Genomic DNA, 27,078 nt, shown 5'->3' on the forward strand with positions numbered 1-27,078 from the left:
TGGCGCACGTGTTTCAGAGAGGGAAGAGGTCTACACCGGGAGAAGAAGCCATGCATCGCTGGAGTGAAATGGGGAGGTGGGAACGATGAGAGGGGCGAACGTGGAGCTAGTGGGGGGGGGGAAGGGAAGGGGGGCGGAGAAGGGGGGGGTCCGGCGATCAGTGGAGATCGCGCAGCGTCTTGTAAGACGGCAGGTTTTTCTGTACCTTTTTCTTGTTTGTTTGTTTAAATACAATTTAAACTGTCTCCACAAAGAACTCCTCCTTTCATCGTCTCCCCAGACCTCCCTCTCGTCCTCCTGGCAGGGGAGATGCGGTTCCGGGCCCGCCATTCCCGCCAGGGGCGGCCTGGGGCGGGGGGGGGGGCTCGGTCCCGGCGGGGGGTGGCCCCTCTCGGGCGGCGGTGTTTGGGAAAAGCCAGGAGGGCCACCGGGAATGACGCCGGGCAACCTGGGCGAGGGGGGGGCGCGGGGGCGTGTTGGGGGCGGCGGGGGGGGGGACGGGACACGGAAGGGCGGCCCGGCAGGTGTCACTCGAGGCCCATCCACACGTTGGCAAAAAGAAGAAGAAGAAGAACAAGAAGAAAAAAGCCCCCCCCCTTGCCCGCGGCTCGGGCGCAAAAAAGGGGGGGGACACGCGCGCGCTCGCCGCCGCCCCTTCACATGCCTCCGCTTTCACTTTCGCGGCGGCGCGCACGCGACTCCGCGCCGGGCCGAGGCGCATGCCCACTGGCCCCTTTCCTGCTGGCCTCGGGTCCCCGCGCCGCGCGTGCCCGGAGAGCGAGCCAGCGAGCGGGAGCGCGCGCGTCCTCCCTGAGCCGAGAGCGCGGCAGCAGCAGCGGCGGCGGCGGCGGCGCCCCAGGACCCGGAGCCCGGGCGCCCGCAGTGGAGGCGAGGCGAGGCGAGGCGAGGCTCCCGCTGCCCGCCCCCTCCTTCTGGGGGGCCCCGGGGGGGTCCCCTCGCTGCCTGCCTGCCTGCCTGGGCGCCCTCCTCCCGGCGGCGGCCAAGAGGGAGCGCCGGCAGGCCGCGATGCATCCGCACCAGGTGCTCACCGGGGCCGTCAACCCGGGCGACAGCTGCTACGCGGTGGGGAGCGTCGCCGGCGCCCCCTTCACGGTGGGTGAGGAGAGGGGCGCTCGGGCGGGGGGAGGAAGGGGAGGAAGGGGAGGGAGGGCCTGAGCGGCGGCGGCATCATCCTCCCGGTCCCCGCATCCTCTCGGCTCCAGGTGAGGCGCCACCGGGCCCGTCGCCCAAGCGGGCCTTGGAGGCTCCAAAACGGGCCCCCCTGCCCTCCGCCCCAGCCCTCCCTCGGAAGAAAGGCAGCGGGGGGGGGCGGCCGGGACCAGGGGGAGCCCCGGGGGCGCCTCGGCCGGGCCCTCGCCCCGCGCCACCCGGGATGCAGCGGCGCGCCGGGCGGGGGCGGGCGGGAGGGGGGAGGCCCTTCCCTTGAAGGGACCCGGGGGGGAGAAGGGGGGGCCCCGCCTGGTCGGTCCTGCGGCGCCCCCCCTTCCACCCCCACCTGCGTCTCTCGTCTCTTTCTGCGCGCGGGGAGGGGGGGCGCCCGCCTGCCTCTAGACAGGCAGGGCCCCCTCTGCGCCCGCAACCCGGAGGCAGGCGGGCGTCCCCGGGCGGGTGCGGGACCTTCCTGGGCGTTGTTGGGCTTTCGCAGCTGGAGGCGGAGGGCGCCTGGCTTGGCGACGGACAGAAGGACAGACACACGGCCCTATTATCCCAGCAGCGTCTTTGAGCCCCACGCTCTGGGCGCCCCTCCCGTCCCCCGCCCTTCAGACCCACCAAAGAAGGCAACATTCGCTGTTTCCATGTTGTGGTTTTCCTTAAACATTGTGTCGATACAGTGTATGTTTTAAATGGCTCGCTGCTTCCTTTCGGGGTTCCGGGAGAGGCCTCTGTCAAGAGCGGTTGGATGGTTCAAAAGCATCACTCCAGCTTTCTGTCTCTCTCTCTCTCTCTCTCTCTCTCTCTCTCTCTCTCTCTCTCTCTCTCTCTGTGTGTGTGTGTGTGTGTGTGTGTGTGTGTGTGTGTGAAGCATGTAGATTGAGATGCATTGAAGAGAACAGCAATGGCTTGTTGGAGGGGGACTGTGCATATTCTGGGATGAAACACCAGTGACTGTGGTAGGCCTTGTGGTAGGAGACGGGTAAAAAAAAGGCAGGATGCTTGTCTTGGTCATAATACCCTTGGCAGAAAGGAAGGGGCCAGTGACTGATCCTAGTTACTTCTCATTCCTTGGTTTGACATCCGGGGCTTGCCTTAAAAAGTGGTCTTTGTACTTTTAAAATTTGATTTAAAGGAGCAAATGGCAAAATGTTGAAGGGAGAGAAAGATTTGGGGAGGGGGGAATGCTTCTCTCCCTCTCCTTAGAAGTGTCCTTTTCTGGTCATTGAGGAGCTCCATTATTGTGTCCCATTGATTAAAAAAAAAATCCCAGTGCTAAAAATAAAGGAAAGGAGAGAAAACTCACAAAAACATGTGTGATGTTTCTTCTTTGTTTGTTTTGGGGGTTGGTTTTAGTTCTATAGTTTAGCTATAAAATGACTGGCATTTGGAGACAAGCAGAGAAATGCTGGATATTACAGACACAATAATACAGACCTCAGTCAATTTTTGGTCAAAATTAGCCTTAATAATCTGCCTGCATTATAAACCGTTAAGTGTAGAGAAGACTTTCTGCATTTTTGGCTGCATTTCCGGGCTAAAAAGAAGGAAGTAGCTGTGGGGGCGTACAGTATTTCTCTATTTTCTTAGCGGCAGTTCTTAATAGCACAAAACCAGGCCTGGAAATTAGGAGTGAAAGCAAAAGAAAGACAAATTATTTCTGAGATCACGTTTTGGCAGTGATGTTTTATATATATATATATAGTCTGGATTGGAAAAAGAAAAAGCAACAGGTGTAGATTCATTGTCTGAGAGAGAGCGAGAGGGCTGTTTTATATAGTCTACAGGAGCCCAGGTTGAAAAATGACAATAAACCTCAAGGTCTTTTCCCCTGTTGTTGTGATTCCTTTCCTCTGACAGTCTAATCTTTCTCCTTGCTTGGTCTGGGTTTGTTTGCTTCTCTTATTTTGTTTTTATTCCAGTCCAGGGAGCTGCCTGGTGGCCGAGAGGACCGGCTTTTCTGTGGCCTTGAAGGCGCTGCATTTAAAGCCCAGTGTGAAACTTTAGTGTCTCTGAAGTCAGGTTTTTGTTGCGGGATCCTTTGGAAGCTCCCCCAGAAAGTCAGGCAGATGTGGCCAGAGGTCGACTCTCAGGTTTTTTTAATGATGTTTGTAGGGTATTAAATAGTGCACAGTGAATCAGCAACTCAGATTTTTCTGGCAGGGGAAAAAAGGGATCCCTACCCAAAAAAAAAAAAAAAAACCACACACACCCTAAAACTGCTGGAAAAACAAGTTTTGAGGATCCACACTTTGTCGTGTAACCATTTAACTTCTCTCCTGCCCGCATGGGGCAGATGGCCACGGCTCAAGGACCATTCATGATCTGAACTGTTAGCGCTGGTCAAGCTTTGTGTTAAAGTCTCCGGGTGAAGGGGTTGCCTCCACTTTCATTGTTCTAGCGTCTCACACCTACAGTTCCCAGACCATCTGAATGAAAAGCTAGTTGAAGAACCTAAGACACCTTCTCTAAAACTGAGCATGCGAGTGGATCTTAGAACTGCAGAGCTGGAAGTGTGGGGGGGCGTCCAGTGAATCATCACGTCTTGGCCCTGACAAGGAGGCCCGGTGGGGGACTCGAATTCTCAACTTCTGGTTCCTCAGCCAGAGGCCCAAACCACGGAGCAGGTGGGGTCCTGATGCACCGTGGCTTACCAAACTGGCTAGGTTTTTATGTGACAAAACAAAAGGCTCTAAATGAACAACATAGGAAACCGGTGATGGTTGTCTAGCAGTAGATCTACTGAGCTTCAGACATTCGTTCTTCCCAGAACTACCGGGAGATATCGAGGATCAAGCAGGATGCTTTATTGTTTTCTGAGCTCCTGCTCTGTTATAACTCTAGCCTTTCCTCGTTTGTGCAAGGTGATAAGAAAAATATCGTTGGGTCTTTGGAAACGGTGCACAGCCAACAAATTAAAACGTAGGTTAAAAGTTCCAGCCATGTATGGACTAAAGCTCACGAGGAGCTGACCGTTAAGTGACAGGATTTGCAGCGGCTGCCTTGTGGGTTTCCTCTGATTATTATGGATGCCTACCTGAGCCTCACAGATGGTGACATGCAGAAGGTGTGTGGAGAATGTGTTTCGGTTTGGTCTTCTGCCAACTGTGGCTTGTCACCTACGCAGAAGGCGACAGGTGTCTTCCGCAGCTTTTCATCCAGGAGAGCAACCGGTGGCTCAGCCCTTGCCAACAAGGTGTCGCTCAGAACCGGAAGCGCCTGGGGAACCTCCGGCAGCCTTTAAATCCGTTGGGAAATGCTGGTGGGCTTCCGAATCTGGCCATTCCGGCTGCTGCTCCTTCCTCTGGCGAACGTCTGACTCCCCTTGGAAGGTCTTTGTACCTCCTGGGGGGCCCCAGACCCACACTCTCACACAGACACACCAGTTGGGAACCCGACGAACCGTGGCATCATCCTCTGCAGATGAGTCAGGCCATTTTGCTTGATGTTAACAGGATCAATGCTTTCTATACAAAGGCATTTTGTAATCTGGCTTGTCTGGATTTCCCCCCCCCTCCACCTCCTCTTCCTCCAGACACATCGAGACATGATCCAAAGCCAGAGTCCTTAAGATTCTGGCCCACTCAGAAGGCCATGGTTGTGTCTTCGCCGTTAAGGCTGACATGTTCAGGGACGGACACGCCAAAGATCCTTGTGTGCCCTGCCAAAGTTTGGCCAGGTGCCCGCTTGACCACGGCATGTGAACCTGGCCTGTGTGTTTCTGCCAGGCAGAAGTGTCACCAACGTGTGCAGTGAAGGGGGCCGCTTGGAAAGGAGCTCAGGGTCTGATTGTTGCCAAAAGAAAAGAGTTGAATGGCATGCCGGGGCAGCTTTTAAAGACTGGCGTTGTGGGTCGGTCACTCCCGAGGTTTGCTGGAATGAGGGGCCAAGGTAAATTATATTTGCCCTTGGAATAACGCAGCCTTCTCTGGTTCAGTTCTATATGGCCCCCGAACGGCTCCAAAATCGTGAAACGTTTGCTCCAGTCGCTGCGTCATTAGGTTGGTAAACTACTTTCTGAGTTCTTTGGAAAGGGCTGGTCCAGTGGTAGTAAGTAGGAAGAATGCGCGTCCGTTTGGGCTCTCTCAGCTCAGCGAGATACTCCAGGGAGGAAATTTGAAGCCCTACAGGATTCCTCACCTCCAAGCAAAAGTGGGACAAGAAGAAGCACTTGTTTGTCCTGTGTTGGCCAGCATACTTTGCACAGACTGTGTCAGTGCAAAACTGGTGTGCTTTGCCTTTGAGGAGCAGAGCAGATGCACACGAGAAAGCAGGCAAGGACTGGCTGATGGGGTAAAAGGATACAAGTACCCACTCCCCTGCTTCTGATTCCAAAAGCTAGCATTAGTACAACCAAGCGTCAGCTGTTGTAATTTTGTGCCATTTGTGTTATTCATCACAGGAAAGCATTGTTTGTGTTAAAGTGTTATCCATTTGGGCAAAACTGGTTCTGTCTCCTTGTTGAGAGTGGCACCATGCTCTGGGCCTTCTCAGGGGAAAACAAACGTCGATTTGCAGTTTCTCCTCTGCCCCTGTGAGTAGGACAGAAGCAAAGATTTATGCAGCTCAGATCGGTGCGGAACCTTCTGTTTCTGCCGAGATCCAGCACCTTCTCTTCCCCTTTGCACCAGTGGCGTGTTTCGCAGGTTTTGTGAACCAGGGCTTGTTGCTCCCAGACAAACTTTAAAGTGCCGTAATTGAGGACGAGTGTGTTGTGGTCTGAGTTTGTCATCCAGCCTTCCAGTTTGTCGTTTTGTGAAGGACCTGTCATGCCATGAAGGCTGGCCCATTGGTTTGGGTTCTTGAGATCTGCTATGGAAAGGCCGTGGCCGAAGCGGGGTCTGACAGGATCCCGACAGCGACGGTGAGACGAGAGTAAGGATGGACGCACTGGCGTGGACTGGGATGTGCCCCTGATTCCCTGGGGGTGGGTGGGGGTGGCTTTCAAAGGCCAGCAGTCCTTGAGGCCAAGGGATGGCAGAAAGAGATGAGAACCTCAAAGGGGGTGGCCAATGCTGCCATCATCACACTCCTGGAACCTAGCGCCGGAGGAGTCCCTATGGAAGGGACCACAACCTCTTCCTCATTTCCTCGTAGAATTGCCTCCAAAGGGCACATGACTTTAACCTCAAGCCTCTCATCCGGCAGCTATTTGTACCCCAAAGCTGGGGGGGGGGGAGGTCGCCTAAGAAAGAAAGGAAGCTGAAGGCCCCCGAAACCTAGAAGGGGCCCAGAAGGGACCTTCACCCATATTTTGGCGATCTGTTATGGAGCAACCCCATTGAAGATGATCACAGATCTCATTACTGATTGTGAAGGGGGACCTGTAACAGTTCAAGCTTCAGGAGCCCCCAAAATATAGGTCTGTGATGGCCAAAGACCAGTGGAGAAATCGGTGGTGCCGAAAACTTGGCCACTGTGTTTTTAAAGTGGGACCTAAGAAAGGCCTCCTCGCAGGATGGGTTTTAGAACTTTCCTCACAGCCGGCATGGTGGTTGGCTGTGTTTCGCACCCCTGTTTGCTGTGCACGAAATGCAGTGTGTGTGTGTGTGTGTGTGTGTGTGTGTGTGTGTGTGTGTGGTGTGTGTGTGTGTGTGTGTGAGAGAGAGAGAGAGAGAGAGAGAGAGAGAGAGAGAGAGAGAAATTGCATGCCTGCAGCGACTGAAAAGGCCCCCCTGCCCAGCCTTTTTATTGATGGGGGGAGAGTCTCGGGGGGGGGGCTTTCTTCGGAGGCTGCCTACTAAATGCAACTAAGTCTTTGTCATGGCTGGAGGTGGAGTGGAGGGCTGGGATGACAAATGGGGGCTCTTAATGCCAACTTTATATCAGACCATGATTTTGCAAAGCATAAGGTAGTTTTAAGAATGACCCATCCTGCAAGTCATTCTTCCTGCTGCCGCCGGCTGCTTGTGAACTCCGGCTCGTTGCCTCCTGCAAGTAAGCAGCGTGACTGAAGGCGGTCCAGACTCCCTTGTGTGGGCGGCGCTTAACGCTCCCTCCTTGCTTCTTGCGGCTGTCAAGCGTTTTAATCTGCAGAGCTAGCAGACGGCCATCGGAGCGGTTCCAAAAGACAGCAGAGCTTAGACGACAGTCTGTATTTCGGGAACCTTTCCAAGATTCCCCCCCCCCCACGGGTCTGGAATGTATTTCGTCTTCCTCTGTAATATTAGAGGTCATTGTGCTGGAAATTGGTTTTTCAAAGGCAAAGCCTGTGTGACTAAATGCTTAGACCTCACGGCAGCTTTAGAAATAGCGCCAGGTGCATTACTAGGCCACATGTTGTGGCAGCTTCAGTTTATCCCAGCGCATGCCTAAAATGTGTGAAGCCTTGTGTAATAAAAACAAAATGTTTTGTTTAGAAAGTGTAGCTACCTGGTGGTGGTCCTTTTTATTCCCCCGGGAAGGCAGAGCAAGTGTCTTTGCATAGGCCAGGCCCTGGCTGCATTGCAGGAGTGTTGGTCTGGACTTTTGGATGAAGCAGAGGTCTTGAGCGAGCTCCCCCCCCCCGTGTCATGCGGAAAGGCTTTGCACATTTCGGGCCCTGCGGCTGCCCTCCCAAAACTGATGGACCTTCAGCGTGAGACTCCTCTGGGGAAGGAATGGTGTTAAAAATGAAATCTGCGCTTGTTCAGGGTATCGTTTTTGCATTGGTGTTGCTTTTCTAAAGCCATTTCCCCCCCCCCCAAAAAAGCTTGATCATTGTTGTTTTTTCTTGACCAATTTCCTGCAGGCGTACGGTTCGGGATGCGATATTGTGATTCTGGCGGACGATTTTGAATGTGTGCAAATAATTCCTGGTGCTAAGCATGGGAACATCCAGGTCAGCTGCGTGGAGTGCTCACAACAAGGACGGGTAAGATGCCCCAGAGATTCGGGGGTGGGGGGAAAGAGACAGGAAAAGGAGACAGAAAGTGGACTGCAGGGGAAGTATTGTCTGTTTGGCCACGATCTGCTCCTGAATGGGTAAAGGGCGGGGCTGAGTGTAACACGTCCCCTTGAAATCTCGCCATTGGTTCAGCCGTCAAATGGCGTTTGTACGAATTTACTTTCTGTCGGAAATGATCATCTGTATTGGATGTGCATTTTGTGTCTATAAATAGTCGAATGTTTGCTGTTCAGTTTCAAAAGGCGTGTTCAACGTCTCGTTCCCTCGCTTCTCTCCAGATTGCAGCCTCATATGGAAATGCAGTGTGTATTTTTGAGCCCATTGGGGTGAATTCTCACAAGAGGAATTGTGTAAGTATTTTTTTTTACAGGATTGTTATTATTTTTCCCCTATTTCTATGTATTTGTCTTGGTACCAGGATTGCTAGTCTTAGTCTTTTCTGGTGGTCGTTCCCAGAACCGTCACTATGCCTTTTCTGATGAATTCACAAACTCAGCTTGCGCTGTTTTTCCTCTTTTTTTTTCTTTTTTTCTTTTTTTTTAGAAGGACAGGGAACTGGAGTAGAGTGGCATTTCTATGCACAATCAGCTTAGTTTAGTTTGTTTGGCCATAAAGTTCTCCACTGGGACAGGGATTTTTTTTATGGATTTTGTTGTAAATTTTGAAGGGGAAAGCCTCTGCCCTTTTACAGCTCTTTAACTCTGTCCTTCCTCACAAAGTTATGGGGCATCGGCTAATTTTCCCCTCCTCTGTAACGAATTAGCTACTAAGGAAGTGCGAGTACCACTTGGAAAGCGGCTTAATTTGGAGATTCTGGGGGTGTCAATGGTTCTTGTTGAAAGATGCTACTGAACAGCAGCATTGCTGCTTAATCGTGTCAGATAAATTTGTGGGAAGGAGTAGAATGTGAAGCATGTGTTAATGACTTTGTGCCAAAAAAAAAAAAGAATAACATTTTGTCCCTTATATTGCTTTTTGTCTCTAAAAGAATTAATTCTCAGCATTTTCATTACAGCAACTGAAGTGTCAGTGGCTGAAAACAGGACAGTTTTTCCTCAGCTCTATGACCTTCAACTTAGCATGGGATCCTCAAGGTAATGTGAGTTTGAGTTGGTTAAGTCGGTTCTCAATAGGTATAACTCTGTAGGGGAAAACCTTTGGTTCCTGCAAGTCGGAGCAAAGTACAGCTGGGGTTGGGATTTTGTAGGGAAATAGGTTCATCCTTTCTTTATTATCCCTTTGTTATCCCTTCTCAGCCCAGGAGGGCACCAGAAATAGTGCATGGCAAGGAAAGAGTGCAGCCATTTTAAACTTTTAAGTCAGCATTCTTTGAAAACAGACCACTCACTCTAAGATTCACCTTTAAAAGAACTGGTGCAAAGTGAAATCTATGCAGCGTAGTACAGCCTGGATTGCCTGCCAGAAGCTCATCAAAGAGGAAGCCAACCTGAGTCCTTGTGGGAAGGTGCTCCACAATCCGGAGGCCACCACAGTGCTCCACAATCCGGAGGCCACCACAGAGAAGGCCCCATCTTGTGAGCATCTTGGGGTGTGAGGTTTCAGATGTGGGACCTGTGGGGATGATTCTAGATTCTTGGTGAGCACAGAAGGAAGCAATCTCTCGGATATCGTGGTCCCAAGCTGGCAAGGCCTTTGCAGATCAAATCAGCGACTGGAGCTTAGAAAGCCAAGTGGGAGTCAAACCTGGTCGATTCAAGACGAGTATTCAGAGGATCTTTCTAGAGCGCACACCAGACTGTGATCTGCCTGTTCCACTTTGTCTTAGATGTCAACTTCTGAGCGCGTTTCAAGGGCAGCCCCATACAGAGCGTGTTATGGTTAGTCTGATGGGGAGGTCCCGAAGCATTGGCTAAGGATGTTCCCATTGAGGCTGCTTCAGACTAACACTTAGATATGAGCCACAATGCCATGGGTCATTGCTAAAATGAGAATGATTCACTGGCCCTGCTCTTGCTATGTCTTAAATATAACTGGTTGCAGTTATACAGTGGTGCCTCACTTAACAACATTAATTCGTTCCAGCGAAATCGCTGTAGAGCGAAAATGTCGTAAAGCGAAAATTAAAAACCCATTGAAACGCATTAAAACCCGGTTAATGCATTCCAGTGGGCTAAAAACTCACTGTCCAGCGAAGATCCTCCATACAGCGGCCATTTTCGGTGCCTGTATAGCGGGGAAACCCGTCCCTAAGCACAGCAGGGAGCCATTTTGAGCACCCAGTGGCCATTTTGAAAACCCGACGACCAGCTGTTTTGATCGTCGTAATGCGAAGAATCGGTTCCCGAAGCAGGGAACTGATCTTCACAAAGTTAAAAAAACCCATTTAAAAGATCATTTTGCGATCGCAAGCTGATTCGTCATAATGCGAGGTAATTGTTAAGCGGGGCATAACTGTATGTGTCTAGTGGCATTATTGCCCCCAGTATTTCTGCACATGTGTTTCCCATCCAAGGCTACATGAGATTTGCATTTGATTATGAATGAGGTGAAACTATCTTCATTCTTCAATTTTTGTTTGTTTATTTTTTTGGCTTTCCTTGATGTAAACGCTACTTTCAGGTAATCGGCTGCTGACTGCAACAGATTATTTGCAGCTGTGGGCCCCTCCATCCAGTGATGTCCTAGAAGAAGAAAAGGAGGAGGAGGAGGAGGAGGGAGAGAAGGAGGAGGAAGGTGACAGTGACATGGATGTCAAAGAGGATAAAGCCCATCCTGTTCTCAGCGACTGGAAATGCATCTGGCAGTGCAAGTAAGTTGGAAGCTGGAGCGAGGAGTCGTGATGGGAAGAAAATTGGGTCATTCGTAGCTTTGGTGAACCTCAAACCATTGCACAGAGTGGAGTCCACCACAAAATCCATCCAGGCCTCACCATGAGTTTTGAGCAAGTGGTTGGGATGTCCACTGTGGAGTAATAACAGCCTTGTGTTTGTGTATATAGCAGTGGTTCCCAGCCTCGGCTCCCCAGATGTTCTTGGACTACAACTCCTAGAAATCCTGCCCAGCACAGCGAGTGGCGAAGGCTTCAGGAACATCTGGGGGACACTAGTTGGGAACCACTGGTATATAAGCTTACTGAGCCCCACATTCCCATTGTTCCACAAGCCATGAAGAGTTCTTCTCATAGAGCAGGGCTACCCGACTGAGTACTTTTATTTAATGTTTTTGGGCTGCAGCTGTAGCAATGTCTGCCAATTGACCAGCCTGTCTAGAACCGATGGAGGGGGTTGTGGTCCAAAACAGGAGGAGGGCACCCGGTAGGCTGTGTTTGTTCTCAGGAAACACAGGACTGGATATAGCAAAATTCTGGCTGGTCCAGACATGAGAAGATGGAAAACAAGGATTAGCTTTTCCTCTTCCTTCTCTCTCATCCCTGTGATTTTCTTCCTGCTTAGCACAAACCATAGTTTGCTGTGATAGCCATGTTGGCAAGCTGTGGTTTATGCTTGCCCTCCAAACCAGAGTTGAAAACCAGAGAGTTAGATACTGTTTTCCACTTATGGTTTCAAAGAAGGGAAGTAGAAGACACAAACTGTAGTTTGACATCCAGCATTGTAACACACTATGGTTTATTTTAAAGTGTTCAATTAAAAACTGAGGTTTAGAGCGAGCAAAATCAGGACGTGAGCAATCTCTCAATTTATTTCCAGTCCTGGATTGACAACATCATTAGTTAACATTTCATAATGCCCGGCAGCAATTAAATCACATTGACCTATTTAGTTCAGCAGCAAAGAGTCTGGGAAAATAACCTGGGTCAGCTGTAGCTGACTTTTTGTAATGCTGTATGTTTTCATTACATTTGAGGTTTCTCCTTAAATGGAATGCTGTGCCTTTGCTTCCCTGCTTCTAGGACTGCCGTTTCAGTCCATCTCATGGAATGGTCTCCGGATGGTGAATATTTTGCAACGGCCGGGAAGGTAAGGAAAAGAAGGATATAATGACCCTTTTGGGGTATGCTTGAACCTGTATCATTGCTCCCAAGGATAAGACAGAGCCTGTGTTTGAGGAAATAGAATTCTTGGCTACCCAGCATTAAATGCAACATTTAAACAGAGACATTCATGCAAACCAAGCTTGAAAATCAGGCTGGTTGCCAGAGATCGTTTGGTATTAAATATGCCTCACAGTTTGACAAGACCTGCCTCCAAAGGTGACCATTAAAGGCTCAGAAAAAAATCCCTCCACAGCAACAGTTGATCTTCACGGGAGTTGCATGAAGAAGAAGAAAATACATTTCCTAGTAAAACAGGAATTGCAGATGAACAAAGGGACCTCTGTATTCAATACCTATTGAGTTATGTAAGTTATGAGTCAGTTCCGTTCCCGATGCAAGCTCCCAGATTCTGTCTTTACCATTTTTCTAATTAAGGGTCCCCTGGGGCCCCTTCGCCAATCTCCATGCCAGCCATTGCCAGAAACGTCCTGGTTAGAGATTTATACAATAGCTGTTCATTGTCACCCTTGAAATAGAGGGGGGGGGGTTGAGAAAGAGAGACCGTGAGACGTGCCTCTCAGCCAGAGCTGGAAACAGGCCTTGGCAGCCTGATGGGGCACCAGATTAGCCACATCCGTAGCAATAAATGGTGGTTCAGTAGAAAAGAGTGACATCTACCCGACCTTAAATGACACACGACATTGGTCATCCTTCGATGTACCATGGCCGGCCGATCAGGCCGATTTCAAGGCTAAAAGGGTTTCTTAGGGGTCCAAATCTCTACCCCCTACATCCTTTGAATGTCCAGATCCCATAAAGTGCCATGGGACTGGTCCCATAAAGCGTGCTTTGTGGTGGCTCTCAGAAGAGCTACTCCTGTAAGGTGGTGATTTAAAGCACGCCGGAATCTGCTCCCCTGGGATGCAACTCTGTCCGTCTAGGATCAGGCTAGGAAAGAGGGAGAAAGCAGGAGTCCGGCTTGGGGTGGGGGGGAGAGAGAGAGCAACAGGCCTGCTGCAGCAGTGAAGCAAACCAGGAGGAAGCTCTGCATTTAGGATTCATTTAGCATGAGGGCCAAACCAGGATCCCAGCAACACGACCAGCATTCGTGTTACTGGTAAGAGGCCTAAAGGAAGGCTGTCAACAGCACTCTCCCCCCCCCCCCCGTCAATCTCCATCTGTTAGGCATGTTCGTGTTTAGCACCAAAGTTCTGTGACTGCAGAGCTGAAAGCAGATGGTCTTGGGAACCATTTTCTGCCTTTGTCGGAGAAGGTTTCCATTTTAGTTACTGCCGGTAGCTCTGTGAGCTTCGCGTGGACACTCGTGGCTTGTCGTCTCTCTGAAATGTAGCTATTGTTCTTGGACGTGCTTTTGGTCTTCCTCTTCAGAAATTACTTTTCTTTTCTTTTTCCTTCTTTTTCATTTTAAATTCCCTTCAGGCTCTATCATCTTTGGATCATGCTATCATCTTTGCCATCCTGCCTAATTGTTTGTTATCCAAACTTCATAACCAGGGTCGCGTTTTCAATATTCTCCATGTAATGGCTTCCCAGCCTGCTGGCAGAAATCAGGGATAAAGGCGGGAGGGAGCAGATTCCTCTCTCGCCCTGGAAGGATGTCGTGAATGGGAAACCCAACGAGGAAGAGCCGGAGTGGGGCAAAGCTTCTCAGCAGACCTCAGGGTTGGCAGGCGTTTATAACATTCTTGAAGGGAAGAGAAAAGAGAAGAGAAGAGAGAGAGAGAGAGAGAGAGAGAGAGAGAGAGAGAGAGAGATGGTTCAGCACCTTGGAGAGCTCTGGAAAGGCCAGACTAAAACCTGACCTCAGAGAGGGGTGGCCACCCCTGTTGCTGTTGGTTCCAGTCCAAGCTTCATGCTTGCAAAACTTTTAAGTGAAGCCAAGTTTTTTCCTTGGTTTTGCTCCTCATCTTTCTTGCCTTGCCTCGAGGTTTTTCTGGCTCATCCCCGTGAGAAAGGAGGGGAAGGGGAGACCGGTCAAGACACAAGGCTGGCGCTGTTAACCTTGTGTTCAAACAGTTTCTCCCCCCACCCAGTATTTTATTCTGATGCGTTTGGTGTATTTATTTACTCAAATACATGAAACAAAGCATACACAAACTCCCTGCTTTGGGTGATCCACTGGTTAAAATGGGTTAGCAGTGGTTGATTAGGCAAGGTTGACCTCTTCACCATATGGAATGTCTAATGCAGGACAAAAAAAAACAGAATTGGCGATACCCTTCCAGGCTAGTAGAAATTTGGGGGCTTGTAAGGGTTTTGATTGAGGGAATAGCAGCTGGAGGGGTGTGTGACCGAACTGCTCCCCCCTCCCCTAGCTTTGCTACATGGATCCGCTCTGTGGTTGCTTACACCCTTTTAAGGCACCGTTTTCATTGCCTATGTAAGGCTGGCCGTTTGCTCCCTATTGACTCCTTTAGGATGATTGCCTTTTGAAAGTCTGGTATCCGATGACGGGCTGGAAGTCCTCCCTCCTTCCGCAAGAGAGCTGCGATCCCAGGAAGGCCGCCACGCCCATCCGTTTCGCCTTTGTCTACCTGGCACATCCTCGAGCCGTGACGGGGTTCTCGTGGCGGAAAACGAGCAAGTACATGCCCAGGTGAGGAGGACCTTGGAGGGAAACATGGCAACAGCCTCGATCCTCCCGAAGCCAGAGGGGGCGGCCGGGAGCGTCTCTGGCAGCCAAAGCCCCAAGGAGTCTGATGGCACCTTTAAAAAAGGGAAGGGTCTTCTTCGGCCAGCTTGTCAATGGGATCCCCCTCACCATGGTTGTCCTGTCACTACGAAGGAAGGCTGGAGACATGCAGACCTTTGAACTCTGGTCCCAGTTTCTGGGTTTGACCCTTTCTTTTCTCTCTTGCTTTTCCCCCTGCCTATTTTTTTTTCTTACTTTATTCCTGAGGAAGGGGATATTGACCCCAAGATTTTGCACACAACTCTCTTTTTTTATCCTAAGCTGGACTAATAAGGTCCCGTGAAAGTTGGATTTGGACCCTCCTTACGAGACCCCACGGCTGCCTCTGCGGCGCAGCTCGGCCTAAGCTTTCGCAGAGGGTCACCCGCGGCTTCTTTCTAGAGAAGAGGGTTTGCTCAGGTTTCGTTCTTACAAACGGCCGTGGAAGGATGATGGGGTGTGCTTAGCTCTGCCACAGTTGGGTGGAGCCCCCACCTAAGCCACAACCAGTCACCCCGGTGTTGTTGTGTTGTTGTCGTCGTCGTCTTTAAGGGGGTCCGTCTGCAACGTGCTCCTCACCTCCTGCCATGATGGGATTTGCCGGCTGTGGGCCGAGACCTTGCTTCCCGAAGACGCTCTTCTCGGGGAGCAGATCTGCGAGACCAGCACCTCGAGCATCAGCAGCAGCAGCAGCTTCTCCTACGCAGGGAGGCGCAAAGACCACGTCCAGCAGGCTTTGGAGGTACCCGCAGAATTCACCCTCGGGCCCTGCTCGAGGTTTAGAGTTCCGGCTCAGCTCCTTGGAGGTATCTGGGAACTGTAGTCCCTCCCACGGCCGACAGGTTGGGAGGGGCTGCTCTGGAAGCGTGACTTGGGAAAAGGATACGCGAGGTCTGGACCCAGTGACGTCAGACGACGTGGGATGAGGCTGAGAGGAGACCCAACCCAGCCCTTGCCGGTGTTTTGCTTAAGGGAATTTTGGTTACGGGCAACGAGGTGCTCTTTTTCCTTTATACTTAAATGGGTTTTTTTTCCCGTCTCTCTCATTCTCTCCTCCCCCCCCCCTCTCTTTTTCTTTCCTTGTTTAAATCTCTCAGACCATCCATCATTTGAAAAACCTGCGCAAAGGCCAACGAAGGTCTTCTGTGCTCATTACTCACACGGAGGATTTGCCAGATCAGCCAGGGACACATGAAGTTCAGCGCCACATTTCGCACCATATGAACGCCCTCTGCCACTTCCACATAGCGACCAGCATTAACCCCAACACAGGTGACGTCGGGCGGCTCCGCTTCTCACTATCCGTGACGGCCGTTGTCTGAAGAATTCTCACAGGGTTTGGGGCACTTTATGAATGATGACTTCTCCGACCCCAGTCTTCACGTCCTGGACCCATAAGTGTGCAGAGCAGAGCGTAGCCCTCCCGTCACCTTTCCTACTTACTATTCTTGGCTCAAAAAATATGCAAATGTCATTAGAAATTCATTTCATGGCTTATTTATCTGTTATGTTTATACCCTGCATGGTTAGCCATATATCCTGCTTTGAACAACCCCCTTCTTCTTGTTTATCTTCACTACAATATGCCTGTCGATGAGCCACCCGATGAGTTTAATGGCCGGGGGGGGGGGATTTGAACCCAGGTCTCAGGAGAGTTCTAGTCTGGCCCACTAACCATTATACTGTACCATCCTGGCACTAAATGAGTGCTTTGAAACAAAATATCTTTAGAGATATATAATTTTATGAAACAATAAGCTGAAATATTTGTATAAATGCACCTTTTAGCACACATTTTCATTCACACTAGTTTTAAAGAAATAATAAGGGAAATGGATCAGAAATAACTTATTTGACCTTGAAATTATCTAAGATAGGCTTCTTTAGTATCTTTTATGCAAATCCACTCATCTTCGGGGGGGGATTAAAAAATCTCTTAAAATATGTAATTCAAGACCAAGCTTTAGTTCCTTTCATTTCCCCCCCCCCCCCAAAATTGCAAAATATCCTGTATTTGTTTCCTCAGACATTCCAGAGGCTTTGGTGAAGACGGCTTTTAATTTAGATGAAGGGAGTGAGGGCTTTGTGGTCCATTGGCTGAATAACAAGGAATTCCATTTTACCTCCTCGACTGAAATATTTATGCAACACCTCCGAGAACTTACGGATCAACAGATGGAGAGGGCAGAAGGAGAGGCCGACGAGGAGGCCGACGGGGAGGAGAAGGAGGACGAGAAAGAGAAAGAGAAAGAGAGAGAGAGGGGTTTACTCATGAAGCTTGACCACGGTGAGTTGCATATTTAGAATGGATTAGAAAATCATCATCATCATCATCATGAGGCTCCTGCAAGTTACTTGCTTTTTCCTTTATTTCTCCTTTAATATGTATTGTTAGACTGTCCCCCTGGCAAAATACAGTTCATTGAAGGCCCTGCAGCTTTTCCCAGTAAACCTGTCGCAATGCAATTGATAAAGAGCGGCTGGTGGTTGTTTTTTTTAAAAAAACCCTTTTGGTGGTTCAACGATGACTTGGATGTTTTGGCCACCCCTGCCCTGCTGAGGAAAAAAAAGATATGCCACTGCTTAGAAGCTTCCAGAAGCCATGCCCCATCATTTGCACAGGACACACCCACACATACACACAATACTGTACACACCGCCTTGTCTCTGCCCCCAAAGTAGGCAAAACTGGAATCTTCCCACAAGCTGCTTCTGGTTTTGTGTGTGTGTGTGTGTTTTGTTTTGGCGATTAGGAAGAATTTGCTCTTAAAACTTGCCCATCCATCCATCCCACATTTAAAGTTTATTTTGTAAAAACCCTGTTCTTCAACCAAAAAAAAAAGCAGTGCGGTGAATTGTTTCCTGTGCTTTTATCACGCAGAACTGTCTCTGGATAGGGAGTCGGAGGCAGGCACAGGAACGGGGTCCTCGGAGCACGAAGACGGGGAGCAAGAAGGCAGCCCCAAGCTCCTCACGCCGGCCAGTGCCCCCATGCCGCTTCCTACCATCCTGCTTGACCGGAAGATTGAGTGGCTGCTGAAGGAGTGGAACAAGAACCCGGACATGCTCTTCACCATCCATCCGGTGGACGGGACCTTCCTGGTGTGGCACGTGAAGTACCTGGACGAGTACAACCCTGGGATCTTCCGGCAAGTCCAGGTAAGTAGGATGTTTAAGGGGGACAAGCTGTGCCTTGATTTAAGAGTGTGTGTGTGTGTCAGAGGAGCTGGTCTGTCTGGGTCACAAAAGAGAGAAAGGGCACAGGGCTTCCCCATCTGCTCTTCTGAGAAACCACCGCATTTTGGCTCCTCTTCTCTCAGAGGCTTCCTCTTTTAAGAACTCTGCTCCGAAGGACCGGCCCATTCAATCTCCCTTCTCCCTCCGCGTCCTTTTTCCTTTTGTGTCGTGTCTTCCACCATTTTAACCTCAAAGATGGCTTCAAGTGTTATTGCTGCTGTTTGTAAGCTGTTTTGGGGGGCCTGTGTTCTGCCTGAGAGCAGGGTAAAAATGCTTGAAATGAATATCCATCCTTAGCGTGAAGAGAAAAATGACATTCCAGTTAGGGAAAGAAAAAAATAGAATACCAATTCTCCGGCTTCCTAACCTGGATGAGGGCCGTGTGTTGAATGTGGGGTGAAGCCCAGAAGAGGTGGGTCACATCCTTCTCTCTCCTGGGTGACGGGGCCAAGGGCGGCCTCTAAGCTTTGGGCTTCGAGATACTCGCCCTTTATGTAACGCCATGTCTAGTTTCTTCCACACACTTTCTGACAGGAGAACATTTGTGTACATTTTGTGAGAGAGGGCTGTTTATTTGGGCACCCTCCTGTTATTTCTTCTTCACACACACACACACACACTTTTTTTTCCTAGGTTTCATTTGCATCTCAGATTCCAGTCGCGTTTCCGTCGGGCGACGCAAGCTCTCTCAGTAAGAACATCATGATGTACGCTTGCACCCCCTCGGCGCAAGACGTTGGCGATGCCCAGGGACAGAAGAGAGCCAGCCTTTCGGGCAGCTTGTCCGGGTGGGGGCCGGGCTGCTCCCAAGACAGCTTCAACATGAACCTCACCACCGCAACCGTCATGATGATTTCCAAGCACATTGACGGCTCCCTCAACCAATGGGCAGTTTCGTTCGCCGACCGATCGGCGTTCACCACGGTGCAGACGGTGACCCACAAGTTCAGGTATTGCGGGCACCGCTTCCACCTGAACGACCTGGCTTGCCATTCGGTGCTGCCTCTCCTGCTGACCTCCTCCCACCATAACGCCCTCCTGACCCCAGAGTCGGACCGGCCGTGGGACTCTCTGACGAAAACGATGGATCCCGCGCGGCTCCTGAGAGGGTCGTCCTGTCAGCAGCTCAGAAACGCAGCGACCCGCACCTTCCACGACCCCAACGCCATCTACAGTGAACTGATTCTGTGGCGCGTAGACCCAATCGGGCCTCTGTCCTACACGGGGGGAGTCTCGGAACTGGCTCGCATCAATTCCCTCCATACCTCAGCCTTCTCTAACGTGGCCTGGCTCCCGACTCTGATTCCCAGCTATTGCCTTGGTGAGTACCATTTGCCTTTTAAAAAAAACCCTGGGCCGTTAGCAAGGCCAGGTGTCATTGTTGTTTTTCCCTTTCCCCCCCCCCCTTTTTTTCAACATATCTTCTGAATTGGGCCTCATTCCACAAATATTTTTGCTGCTTTTTAAAAAATGGGAGGTATCTTCGGAGCTTAGAAAAGACTACAGCTCCTGGAACCTTCCCAGCCGTCGTGGACGGCAGCTCCCAAGATTTGCTACCCTTGGAATGGAGGGCGAGAAGTCTTCTAGATTCAGGTCTAAAACCCATGTTTAGTCCCAAGTAGGGTAGACCCATGGAATCGGCTACTGAGAATGGGTCAACGCATCTCTTCACCCCACTCCCAGGAAACCTGCTGGTGTTCCCTTAAGCTTTGCATCATTTCCTGCCGCTAATTGCGGTTAATTGGTTGAGGTGTTGAGATGTGTCTCGGTTACACCACTGGGCACAGGGCAGGGACGAGACCGAAACATAACTTGTCAGTTTTTCCACATCATGTTTTGCAACCCTCATGTGACCACTGGTAAGATTCTGGGCACTGATTCATTGGGGTTATTCTGGTCAGATTTCGGTCTGTTTCAGTGAGAGAATAGTGCTGTCTTTTCGGTTCTACATCATCACCACCACCCCCGTTATCATCTTTTTCAAGCTGGGAAGTGTGGAATACTCTATGGAGGAAAGGAATATGTGCTGTGAGATAACCCTGTGTCAAGCTGAACGTCTACATTTGAGGACCATCAAAAACGCCTTCTGTTTGTCTCCTGATAGCGCATAATGAAATACCGTATTTTTCAGTGTATAAGACGCCCCCATGTATAAGACAGCCCCCACTTTTCTAACCCGAAATCTAAGCGGGGCTTAGCAAGTGGAGGGGGAAAGGGATCAAAGCACTGCAGGATGGCTTTGAACCCTGCTTTCCCCTCCACTTGTTTTTGTTCTCTCCTCAGCTTACTTCCGTGTATAAAATGACCCTCAATGTTTAGTCTAAAGATTTTAGATAAAAGTCTAGTCTTATACATGGAAAAATACAGTAACTTAATGCCTTTCTGTGGATACAGTAGGACCACCTGCCCATGGAAGCAATATCCCCATGATTCACTTATCCCCTGGCTGAAAATTCTAAATAAAAGCCCTCAGAAATACCTATTTTTATGTATTTCCAAGGTGTATTTACCAGGACTGGCCATTAAAGGGAGTCACAGACCCTGCAATGTGTAGAGTTTGATCCTTCTGCATTTTCCAGCATCCGCTGGGAGGGCTTGGAACAGATTCCCCGAGGATATTTCAGTCCTCCTGTAATTACTAAAGCCTCTCACTTGCAATAAAGGTTATACTGATACTTGTTCCCAAATTAGGTACGTACTGCAATTCTGCCAGCGCCTGCTTCGTGGCATCGGATGGCAAAAACCTGAGATTATACCAAGCCGTGGTGGATGCCCGGAAGCTGCTGGATGAGCTGAGTGACCCTGTCTCCTCTGTAAGTCCCCTTGGCAGATTGGCCCCAGATTTAAAATTTGGGCTTCGTCTTGAAATACTCCCTTCTTTAATGCCAGGCAGAATGCGCTGGTTGGTTTCCCTTGATTCCGGAAGCTAAGCAGGGTCAGGCTCGGAAGATATAGCATTGAAGTGGTGGGCAGTGGATCCAGTACATTGGAGCGTGGTGGGGCGAGGGAAGGCATACCTGCTGCTGCCTGATTTTCTAAACAAGTAGAACCTCACTCTTTACAATTCCGGTGGAACTAGGAAGTTAGACTCCTGTTTTACTATTGTAATCTCTTTTTTTTTTTTTTACAGTTTCTTGTGTTGCAATTGTGTTTTCACATTGCATTTGTGTTCTACATACCCGGTGGTCTGACTACCTATAATCATTTGAAATATAGTATAAGATTGTTCCCTGCTGTCAGCAGTCTCAAATCCCGGCTTTGGAAAAAGAGGCTGGACTTAAATCACATCCATCGAGAAGGATGCTCACAGAGCCTCAGCTGGACCATGTGGTTAAATTTAGAAATATGTTGGGAGTTTTTATATATATATATTTTCCTCCTGTTTCAGAAGCTCATTGGTGAAGTGTTTAACATTGTGAGTCAGCAGTCAACGGCTCGTCCGGGGTGCATTATTGAACTGGATGCCATAACCGATCAGGTAAATGGCCTGTGAATTGTTATGTGGAGCATGACTGTGGTGGGGAAAGGCAGCAAAATAATAATTTTGCAGGTAGCATTTATTATATCATCCTGATAATTTAGTTCCACATAAAATGACCATAATTGCTATACCAAATTTTCCAGGAAAAAAAGGAGGCAGGGGGAGGGGAGAGATTTTGTTCTCTGATAAAACTGGTGTTAGCCTACGTGTTGGGAATATAGCTTCAGATGTGTTGTATAAAGCCGTCTCTCGTACTGGGTGGGGACAAAAAAAAAATACCAGCATGCTGTGCAGGGTACCTTAAAGTTGTTGGTACAGGAAACCAAGCCTTGCACACTGAGAAGAACCCATAGAAATCCTGGGGGACCCAGAGGCTGAGTTGGGACTTCAAGAGAATGAAATTTTGCACCATCATCCAGACTAGGAAAGAGTGAATTTGGGCCTTCTGTACGTTGATGGACAACAAGTCCCATAATCCTCACCAGTGGCTACATTGGCTGTGGCTAGTGGGAATTGCAGTACAGCTGCATTTCCCCCCAGGAAGGGACTGTTGTGCTCCTGTAGGGCATTTGGGTTTCCCATCAGCAGGAGGTTGGCTGCCGGGTCAACAGAGCCATGGTTTGGCTTATATTCTGACAATCGAGAGGCACAGGAAGGGGCGTCAAGAATGTTGCTCCAAGCGCCTTCTGGAATTCCTACAGCAAGGCGTTCCGGGTTTTCGATATGCAAAAGCAGGCAGGGTTTTGCTCCATCCAAGCTCCTGTGAAATGCTTTGGGAGGGAAGTCCTGTGTGCGTTATGTAATTCCCCAAACTCCGGTGGAAATTAACCTAATTTCATCCCCTACTGTGGTGAATTAATCAACGGAGTACTTCCTCTGTGATTAATTAAGGAAGACTTTGATCGCCGTATCTTCTTCTGGAACGAGCCTGTTGCGTGGTTTTTCCGCCATTGACTTGAAAGTCCCTGCGTTGGGTTGAGCGCCGGAAATGCAAGGCTTTCCCCCATAAAGCCTGGGCTAAAGTGGAGCCACGGCTTCCCGTTCTGGAACTCACAGAGGGTGTGTGCGCAGGTTTGCATTTGTGGGGAGTCCCATTGGCTCTCGTTGTTTGGATCAGGAGACATTCGTTGCACCCAGGCTTACACCATCTTCAAAGTTATGGGTCTTGTGGCCCTTTCAACGTTGGCGATTTCTGCTACGTCCAACTCAGAGGGATCCCTCTCCAGAAAGCTCATGGTTAAATCGGTATTTTTTATTTTATTTTATTTTTACAAAGCTAAACCTACAGGAAGTTCCTGGCACGAGGCCCTGCACAGAACTCTGAGCTGCCTTTTGTGGTGGTGATCTTAAAGCTGACGTGTGCGCACAGTCGGGCATGAACGCTGGTTTCTCCCTCTTTGTTTCTAGTGCGGGTCGAACACACAGTTGCTTCACGTCTTCCAAGAGGACTTCATTTTGGGATATAAACCGCATAAGGAAGATGGGGGGCAGAAGGAAGCAGAGATATTTTTCCAGCCATCTAAAGGTACAGTGAAGCAACTAGACTACGGTGAAACAACAGCTGAACCATCAAGAATTCAGAACGGTGGCTTCTGAACTTGGCTTTTCTGGAAGGCAGCCCCTTTCTTTTCTTTTCTTTTCTTTTCTTTTCTTTTCTTTTCTTTCTTTCTTTCTTTCTTTCTTTCTTTCTTTCTTTCTTTCTTTCTTTCTTTCTTTCTTTCTTTCTTTCTTTCTTTCTTTCTTTCTTTCTTTCTTTCTTTCTTTCTTTCTTTCTTTCTTTCTTTTTTGATGGATTGATGGATTGATTGATTGATTGATTGATTGATTGATTGATTGATTGATTGATTGATTGATTGATTGATTGATTGATACCCCCGCCTATCTGGGCGACTCGTCCACTCTAGGCGGCCTTGGTACAATGCTGGTTGATCGGTTTGGCTTGCAGTGGGAGCAGCCAGACAAACCACTGTGTTTACACGACTCGGTCGGAGCCGTTCAATCCCACTTCAACTTCCATGGTTCTTTCTTACAGCATTCTGGGACGTGTAGTTTGGTGAGCCACCTCTACTGTGATTCAGGGGAATGTTCTAGAGCTCCCTAGGTGTGCATTCTAAGCCTCGTCCCAAACTACAGACCCCATGATGCTGTGGAAAGGAACTGCTGGAAGTTAAAGACTCTCCCTAGCAGAGGCGCTGGGTCGGTGGCTGGTTTTGTGCCACGTACAGATCTTGATTCTGGGACTTGAGCGCCAACCGACCAGCCAAAGAAATAAGCCAAAGTTTGTTCTGGATTCATTCCCCGGGTGACCAGCGAGAGAGCAGACCTCCTGTTAGGTTCGGATGTCATAATCGAAATCCCAAATCGGTGTCTTGTTGAGCTCCTCCTGGTCCCCGCTGGGGTGATTTAATCTCTTTGCGTGCAGGACTACATCCTTGCCATGCCACCCTGTGTGCACATTTACTTGGGAGTAAATGACTTCCATTGTATTGCTGAGGGAAGCAGTCTCCCTTAGACCTTGGCCTCAAAGGGCCATTGATTGTAATACCCCAGGAAACATAAGGGCTTCCTTGTTTAGGCCTCTGTTCGTGCGACGCTGGAGCAAAGAAATGTGGGTTCGGGCACATAAACCTTGACCCTCTTGTCTGAACCAGGCCTTTGTTTGCTAGGTACCAGGAGTAACTTTAAAAGGTGTTAAAAGGAAACACACCCTTTGGGATTTCTGGATGTTCCTGGTTATGCGATTTGATTAGGAATTAAATGTTGCCCTGCTTTCATTTTCATTGAAATAACATGGCACCATACTTTTGCTTTGTTTTTCTTCTTTCAATTATTTTTGAACAGGCTATCGGCCACCTCCTTTCTCCGAAAAGTTTTATCTCGTTGTAATTGAAAAAGACGCAAGTGGCTGCTCCATCCTTCACATGTGGCATTTGCACCTTAAATCCGTGCAGGCCTGTTTAGGTGAGTGCCTGGATTGTCTGGGTTTGCTTGTTCCCAAAATAATAGTCATTTAATGTTTTGGCTTACTTAGGATATTTTTCTCCCATCCACCTGTGGAAGGGAAATAAATTCAATCATCCCCAGACCTTTGAAAGGGTATTCGCAAATTTTAGCTAAACAAGTCTGTGCTTATGTTTCGTGAGAAAACTCTGCTGTTATTACAGACTGAAGCTTTTGTTTTTTCTCTCCATTGTGCTTCTTTCAAGCAAAGCCTCTCGAAGCACCACCCTCTGGACCTCACCTGGGCTTACCTGGGCAACAAACGGCGGACTCCTCTCCAGAAACCTCTCCCAGCACATCTCCAATGCCTCGTTCTGCGTCCATTGCCAATCTTCAGACCGCTAGCAAACTTATTTTGAGTTCTAAGCTGGTTTATAGTTACCCATTGGATCTTCCACCTGGGGTAGAGGTTATACGAGCTACTCCCTCTGCAGGTAAAATATTGTTGAGGACTTAGATGGGTAGCTGGTTAGTTAAGCTTGTGTCCCAACCCAGTCTTTTTTTCAAATTAGGCATGGGTTTATTCACTGTGCCCTAGGTACGGTAATGGCTGCTTTTGTTTCTGTGTTAGGGATGTTTCTGGAAGAGGTGCTCCTGCAAGGGGGTGAACAATTTCTGGTTGTGATAACACATGATTTCCATCACCTGAATATCTTGCATTCAGCGTGATTTGTTTAGCCACCTTGATTATTGGAGTGCAAATAAGGGCTGTTTGCAACTCTTGACGGCTGAGCGGCAGGTCTCTCTGATGAAATCCCATTATGTGAGGGGAAAGTGAATTCTGCGGTAGAGAGGGCCATTCCCTTAAACTCTAACTTGCTCCTGGCTTTTCCGACCCCTCTTTGCCATTTCACGTGACCTAAATTAGAAGCAAGATTTGGGGGCTGGTTCTGAAGGCGGCCTTTGTGAAAGCGTTTCCCCTTGCACCACACTGAAGGGTCCTTTGCATCTGTTTAGGACACCTCAGCTCCTCCTCCATTTACCCGGTCTGCCTCGCGCCTTACTTGCTGGTGACGTCCTGCTCAGATAACACTGTGCGGTTCTGGAGGTGTTCAGTCGAGACCGTCGTGAGCAGCAGAGGGGAAGCGAAGGAGACTTACCACTGGAAGAAATGGCCTTTGATGAACGATGAGAGGGAGGACGACAGCAGCACCGTCTCCATCGTGGGCCGGCCAGTGGCCGTCAGCTGTTCCTACACGGGCCGCTTGGCCGTGGCCTACAAGCAGCCCGTCCACCACAATGGCTTTGTTTCCAAAGAATTTTCTATGCATGTGTGTATTTTTGAGTGTGAATCTACCGGAGGATCAGAATGGGTTTTGGAACAGACGATCCATCTGGACGATCTCGTTAAAGTTGGGAGCGTCCTTGACTCCAGAGTTAGCGTAGACAGTAACTTATTTGTATATAGCAAGTCCGATGTCTTTTTGAACAGGGACCGATACGCCCTGCCCAATATCAAGCACCTCGTTCACTTGGACTGGGTGTCGAAAGAAGACGGCTCCCATATCCTTACAGTCGGCGTGGGTGCAAATATATTCATGTACGGCCGGCTTTCGGGGATCGTGACGGAACAAACCAGCAGCAAAGATGGCGTTGCTGTCATTACTTTACCACTAGGGGGCAGCATCAAGCAAGGCATCAAGTCGAAATGGGTCCTTCTTCGGTCCATTGACTTGGTTTCTTCGGTGGACGGAACCCCTTCGCTGCCCGTCTCTCTTTCGTGGGTCAGAGACGGGATTCTGGTGGTGGGGATGGACTGCGAAATGCACGTCTATGCGCAGTGGAAGCATGCCGCCAGATCGGGAGACGGTGAAAACGGTGCTTTTCTGGGAGATGTTTCCCCCGTTCAAGACTCGGCGAAGGCTAGTTTGTTGTCCAAAAAAACCAGTGTCGTTGACGGAGCAGGTATTGTGGATGATGTGTTCGGGACGCCCACAGTGGTCCAAGACGGAGGCCTTTTCGAAGCCGCTCACTTCCTTTCGCCAACCCTCCCACAATACCACCCGACCCAGCTGTTGGAGCTGATGGACTTAGGCAAAGTCCGCCGAGCGAAAGCCATCCTTTCCCACTTGGTCAAATGCATTGCGGGGGAAGTGGCCGTGGTGAAAGACCCGGAAGCTGCCGACGGCGGCTCCAAGCGCCACCTTTCACGGACGATTAGTGTCAGCGGGAGCACGGCCAAGGATGTGGTCACTGCCGGAAAGGACGGCAACCGGGACTACACGGAGATCGATTCCATTCCTCCATTGCCTTTATATGCCCTCCTGGCAGCAGACCACGATACGACGTACAAAACCGAGGAAACCACCAAGAAGCCCCAAGGTTCAGAAGAGCACACTCAGCGGAAGACTGAGGATCATTACTCGGACCTTTTCCAGGTCCAGCAGGTGACCACGGATGACTTCATGGATTTTGAGCTGGAGAAGAGAGAGCATAAATCCAAAGTGATCAATCTCTCTCAATACGGGCCGACGTACTTCGGCCAAGAACACGCCAGTGTCCTTTCAAGCCATCTCATGCACTCCAGTTTGCCAGGGCTCACGCGCCTCGAGCAGATGTTCTTGGTTGCCTTGGCCGACACGGTGGCCACCACCAGCACTGAGCTGGATGAAAACAGAGACAAGCATTACTCAGGTAAGCAAGGCGCTCTGATA

The 27,078-nt window shown here is 49.6% G+C and overlaps 1 protein-coding gene across 6 annotated transcripts in view; it reads left to right on the forward strand.

The window, feature by feature from the left end:
• The first annotated feature begins 824 nt into the window (after positions 1-824).
• Positions 825-27,078, forward strand: part of DMXL2 (Dmx like 2) — a 49,422-nt gene continuing 23,168 nt past the window's right edge. For 3 of the 6 annotated variants that reach the window (XM_072982164.2, XM_072982168.2, XM_072982166.2), the window contains exons 1-18: positions 838-1,113; positions 7,904-8,026; positions 8,338-8,409; positions 9,075-9,153; positions 10,640-10,829; positions 11,931-11,997; positions 14,453-14,631; positions 15,259-15,448; positions 15,804-15,978; positions 16,733-16,993; positions 17,588-17,865; positions 18,577-19,264; positions 20,635-20,756; positions 21,332-21,421; positions 22,832-22,949; positions 24,266-24,385; positions 24,631-24,858; positions 25,382-27,058. In XM_072982164.2, coding sequence (XP_072838265.2) covers positions 1,027-1,113; positions 7,904-8,026; positions 8,338-8,409; positions 9,075-9,153; positions 10,640-10,829; positions 11,931-11,997; positions 14,453-14,631; positions 15,259-15,448; positions 15,804-15,978; positions 16,733-16,993; positions 17,588-17,865; positions 18,577-19,264; positions 20,635-20,756; positions 21,332-21,421; positions 22,832-22,949; positions 24,266-24,385; positions 24,631-24,858; positions 25,382-27,058 — 4,744 coding nt within the window. In that variant the 5' untranslated portion in view covers positions 838-1,026. Of the gene's footprint in view, positions 1,114-7,903; positions 8,027-8,337; positions 8,410-9,074; positions 9,154-10,639; positions 10,830-11,930; positions 11,998-14,452; positions 14,632-15,258; positions 15,449-15,803; positions 15,979-16,732; positions 16,994-17,587; positions 17,866-18,576; positions 19,265-20,634; positions 20,757-21,331; positions 21,422-22,831; positions 22,950-24,265; positions 24,386-24,630; positions 24,859-25,381; positions 27,059-27,078 lie in introns of all 6 variants that reach the window. The other 3 variants (XM_072982167.2, XM_072982169.2, XR_012081643.2) reach the window with 2 other exon arrangements.

The sequence above is a fragment of the Pogona vitticeps genome, chromosome 12 (genome assembly GCF_051106095.1).
Source record: "Pogona vitticeps strain Pit_001003342236 chromosome 12, PviZW2.1, whole genome shotgun sequence".
Lineage (NCBI taxonomy): Eukaryota > Metazoa > Chordata > Lepidosauria > Squamata > Agamidae > Pogona > Pogona vitticeps.